At 39.0% G+C, this 4,911-nt stretch overlaps 1 protein-coding gene across 1 annotated transcript; it reads left to right on the forward strand.

Moving 5' to 3' along the window:
- The first annotated feature begins 731 nt into the window (after positions 1 to 731).
- LOC142173413 (uncharacterized) lies at positions 732 to 4,346 on the forward strand. The gene is made up of 7 exons (XM_075238998.1): positions 732 to 981; positions 1,069 to 1,753; positions 2,081 to 2,102; positions 2,208 to 2,390; positions 2,493 to 2,885; positions 3,669 to 4,011; positions 4,159 to 4,346. The coding sequence occupies exons 1-7, from the start codon at positions 732 to 734 to the stop codon at positions 4,344 to 4,346; spliced, it is 2,064 nt and encodes a 687-aa protein (XP_075095099.1).
- Positions 4,347 to 4,911: the final 565 nt, after the last annotated feature.

Below are 4,911 nucleotides of genomic sequence, written 5' to 3' on the forward strand. Positions count from 1 at the left end.
TAAAAATACTATCGTCGCCGCCACCTCCGGCGAATTCTCCGACACAACAACATCAATCTCCAGAATCGACTCTTGACTTTGTGAACGAAAGCATATTTTGAGCTTATCGATGATGATGGTGACATCGAGGAAGGAAGCATCTCAATGTTGGCCGTTAAAAGTTTCAGACAAGAAGTCCAATAGAATAGATGGATATCCGGCCTAATTATGTAACAAAAGCCCATAAATGTAATACTGATATAGAGAGTTTCTTCCGGAACATTTCAGATACAACATGAAATAAAATGAAAAATATCTTTCTTCTCTCATGTTGCTCGACCTAGGGCTTTTCTCTTCTCACTTTCAATTTCTCTCAATCGACTCCAATAATGGAGTCTAACATGGTATCAGAGCCTAGCAATCGATCCGTCTTGATGAGAGCTTTTGTCCGATGGTACCCGTGTGCTTTGGTTCAATGGTTTTGGTCTGATGCTGAGATTTTTCGATCTAAGTGATTTTGGGATTGCTTCGAGATTTCTCGATTTCTTCTTCTGTTTCTGCATTTAGAAGACCTTAACTTCTTCAGGTGTGCGAAGAAGGAGGGTAAAAATTCTGACTTTCATTTGCATGCAAAATTAATGTATGATTAGGGTCTTTGTCTGCTCGATTTTGTCTGTGATATAGTGATATGTGTGTTATCTCGCTCTATTGAGACTAGTTATCATACAAAATCGTAATTACTTTGTCTGAATATGGGAAGTACTTCCTCCTTTACTGATGATTTTGTTGAGTTCACTTTGGACTCAACTCACCCTTTCTACGTTCATCCATCCGATAGTCCTGGTAGTCAGTTAGTTGCTATCCCTTTCAATGGGACTAGTTTTGTACACTGGCAAAATAGTATGCTCACCTCACTTTCCGCTAAAAACAAACTAGGCTTAGTCACTGGGAAAGTTCCTCAACCTCCGCCCAATTCTCCTTATTATCCTTACTGGGAGCGATGTAATGATATGGTAAAGGCTTGGATTACCAATTCATTGACTAGGAGATAACAGTCAGTGTCATGTGTCTCAACACTGCTTAGAGAAGTATGGAGTGATATAAATGAAAGGTTTGGACAATCTAATGGATCCAAGTACATTCAAATCCAAAGGGGAATCAGTTATAACTCACAAGGGTCTTCTGATATTGCCACTTACTTCACTAGAATGAGTGCTCTTTGGGATGAGTTAAACTCTGCATATGTTGGTCCTACTTGTTCCTGTGGGGCTCTACCTAATTTCATAGAAGACCAACACCTTTTTCAATTCCTAAGTGGGTTGAATGAGTCATATTCCACTGTAAAGAGTAGTATCATGCTCATGTCTCCAGTCCCATCCATTAGTAAGGCTTATTCTCTGCTCCAACATGATGAAAGTCAAAAGGAGAATCAACCTCCAGCCTTGGATTTTTCTGGTGATTCGTCATCCTTCTCTGCCACTATAACTAATTCAGCACATGTCAAACAAATGAATTCCCAACACAATACCAGAGCTTATAACCAAAGAATTAGCTTTGATTCAAAAAAGAATTCACCATTTGTGTCTTGCAAGTACTGCAGAAAGCCTGGTCACACAGTAGATAAATGCTATAGACTCCATGGCTTCCCTGCTGATTTCAAATTCACCAAAAATAAGAGATCTGCCTCTTGTATTCAAGTAGAAGAACATGCTGCTGATATTGGTCCTAGCCTCAAGTCTAGTGACTCCACAGCTTATGGTTTCAGCAAAGAACAGTATCATCACCTCATGTCTCTTTTTCAGTAGACTCACATATCTCCTGGGGTCCATTCTTCATCTTCTGATGAAAATATTGGTTATGCCAACTTTGCAGGTGTGTGTCATCTTCCTGTTGATCAATTTCCTGTAATTAATTCTGTAGTACATTCTTTGTCTTCTCGGTTAGGAAAAATACCTTGAATACTAGATTCAGGTGCCACTAATCACATGACTTCCAATAAATAATTCTTACAAAATTTACAATTCTTGCCTAAACCTTACTTAATCAATTTACCAAATGGTTATAAAGTCAAAGTAATATCTACTGGTTTCTTACTTCTTAGGAGAGACATTGTTTTACACAATGTACTTTTAGTTCCTTCTTTCCAATTCAATCTTATTTCTGTATATCAACTTCTTTCTCAATTGCAATGCTTAGCATTATTTAGCAGTCACTCTTGTTTTCTACAGGGCCCTTCTCTGAAGAGGCCATTAGAAATCGGTAGAGCTTATCATGGGCTGTACTTTCTGCTTCCTGACATGCCTGAGTATTCACCTTTTGTTTCTACTATTTCTTTTGGTACTGCTTGTAATGTTCTTCCTTCTAATTCTGTTTCCCCTTTCCCCAGTTCCTCTTGTATTTCTTCCATTAGTGTTAATAAAAGTGATTTGTTTTGGCACCAAATATTGGGGCATATGCCATTTCATAAAATGAAGTCTATTTCATTTCTATCTAACATAGTTTCTTCTAAACAGTCATTTTCCTGCCCTGTTTGTCCTATGGATAGGCAACAAAGACTTCCCTTTCCTGAAAGCCATATCAAATCCACTTCTCCTTTCCAACTTATCTATTTAGATCTATGGGGCCCTTACCACACTAGGACATACAATGGGTTTAGATACTTTCTTGTCATTGTGGATGATTTCTCTAGGGTTACATGGACCCATCTCTTGTCTCGTAAGAGTAATGCCTTCTCCATTATCAAAGCTTTCACTAATATGATTCAGATTCACTTTCATTCATTTGTTCAAACTTTCAGGGCTGATAATGCCTTTGAATTAGGCAGTAGTTCTAAAGCACAAACATTTTTCTCTGAAAATGGGATTCTTCACCAAACCACTATTCCACATACCCCACAACAAAATGAGGTAGTTGAAGGAAAACATAAACATTTATTAAAGACTTCTAGAGCCTTACTTTTTCAATCTCACCTTCCTGTCAAATATTGGGGTGAATGTGTCTTGACTGCCACTTATATCATAAATAGGATGCCTTCTTCTATCTTGGGGAACATGTCTCCTTTTCAAAGGTTGCATGGTGTCTCTCCTTCCTATGAACATCTCAAATCTTTTAGTTGTCTATGTTATGCTACCACTCCCAAATCTAGTAGGGATAAATTCCAATCCAGGGCCATTAAATGTGTCTTTCTGGGGTATCCCTGTGGTAAAAAGGGTTACAAACTCTTTAATCTCACCAATCATTCTATTATTTTTTTTCAGAGAAGTGGTATTTCAGGAACATGTTTTTCCTTACTCTTCACCCTCTTCCCAGTACATCATACTCCTCTTGTTCCTTTTGTGGATTGTGCCTCCACTCTTTCTCCCCCTTAATTCTCCTCTGATCCTTCATCTTCTTCACCTCATTCTCCTCCTACATCTGTCCCTAATACCTCTGATTCTCCTTCTGCCACTTCCTTGCCAACTACTCCTCTTCTTAGGAAGTCTAGCAAGGTCTGCCACACTCCTCCCTATCTTAAAGACTACGTTTGCTCCTCTGCCCTCTCCAATCCTGCATCTGGGACATCTAAGGTGTCTCCTGTTGAGCTACAAATGCATGAACCTCAGTTTTACCAGCAGGCTACCTCTAATCCTGCTTGGCAAGAGGCTATGCTATAAGAATTTCAAGCTCTAGAGGAAAATCATACTTGGAAGATTGTTCCTCTTCCTCCTCACAAGAAGCCTATTCCCTGCAAATGGGTTTACAAGATTAAACAAAAATTTGATGGCTCTATTAAGAGGTACAAAGCCAGATTGGTTATTAGAGGTGACACCCAGAAGGAAGATATTGATTACACTGAGACCTTCTCTCTTGTTGTTAAGTTCACTACCATCAAGTGTCTTCTATCTCTTGCTGCTAAGAGGGACTGGACTGTGTATCAACTTGATGTGAATAATGCCTTTCGTCATGGTGACCTTCATGAAGAAGTGTATATGAAACTTCCACTTGGTCTTCAGATTTCCACTTCTGTAGCTTCTGATTCTTCTTCCTTGGTTTGTAAGCTGAACAAGTCACTTTATGGCCTCAAACAGGCTTCGAGGTAGTGGTTTTCTAAACTGTCTGAGGCTCTGCTATCTAGAGGCTACATTTCAAGTAAGAATGACTATTCTCTCTTCACCAAGTCATCTAATTCCTCCTTAACAGTCCTGGCTGTCTATGTTGATGATATATTGCTTGCTGGGGGTGATATAGCTGAGCTTGACAGTCTGAAATCCTTCTTGGATTCTCAGTTCAAGATCAAAGATCTGGGGTCTGTCCATTATTTTTTGGGCTTGGAGGTTACCAAGAATAGTCAGTGGTTACTTGGTCAGTCAACAAAAATTTGCTTCTGACCTCTTGGATTAATCTAACTGTATCCATTTCACTCCAGTAGTGACTCCCCTTGAGTCGTCTGTCAAATTAACTTCTGACATAGGCCATTCACTCACTGATCCCGGTCTTTATAGAAGACTTGTGGGGAAACTCAATTTTTTTAATCCCGTGCAATTCATGAATCCTTTCCTTATGAATCATTACTCAATCGAAGGCCTAAACATCATTCTCTTATCTATCACAATTACACCCTTATTCTACTACCAAGGAAACATTCCATCTCTTCTAAATACTCCTAGTCTTAGACTCCTCTGAGTTCATTCACGCTATACTGAGCATTCTATAACTTACGGAAATCATCAACTCTCTTGTTTTAATGGGCTTAATCCCGAGGCCTTACCTATTCTTGTCACCATCTCACTCGTTTTTTCTTATCCTTACTTTAACTTGCGACCTACACATATCTATTTATACTACTCGCAACCTTCATTTAACTTGCTTGCACCATAGATTTTTTTAGCTTCAGTTAACTCTGCTTTACTCTCTTAACTAGACCTCTCGGTACCTAGAAACCATGGGCTATAA

The sequence above is a fragment of the Nicotiana tabacum genome, chromosome 19, assembly GCF_000715075.1.
Source record: "Nicotiana tabacum cultivar K326 chromosome 19, ASM71507v2, whole genome shotgun sequence".
NCBI lineage: Eukaryota > Viridiplantae > Streptophyta > Magnoliopsida > Solanales > Solanaceae > Nicotiana > Nicotiana tabacum.

Coding starts and splice junctions, on each gene's coding strand:
- LOC142173413 (XM_075238998.1), top strand. CDS start 732: ATGGGAAGTACTTCCTCCTTTACTGATGATTTTGTTGAGTTCACTTTG. Junction 982..1,068: donor TTATCCTTACTGGGAGCGAT/GTAATGATATGG, acceptor TGCTTAGAGAAG/TATGGAGTGATATAAATGAA. Junction 2,886..3,668: donor ATACCCCACAACAAAATGAG/GTAGTTGAAGGA, acceptor CATACTTGGAAG/ATTGTTCCTCTTCCTCCTCA.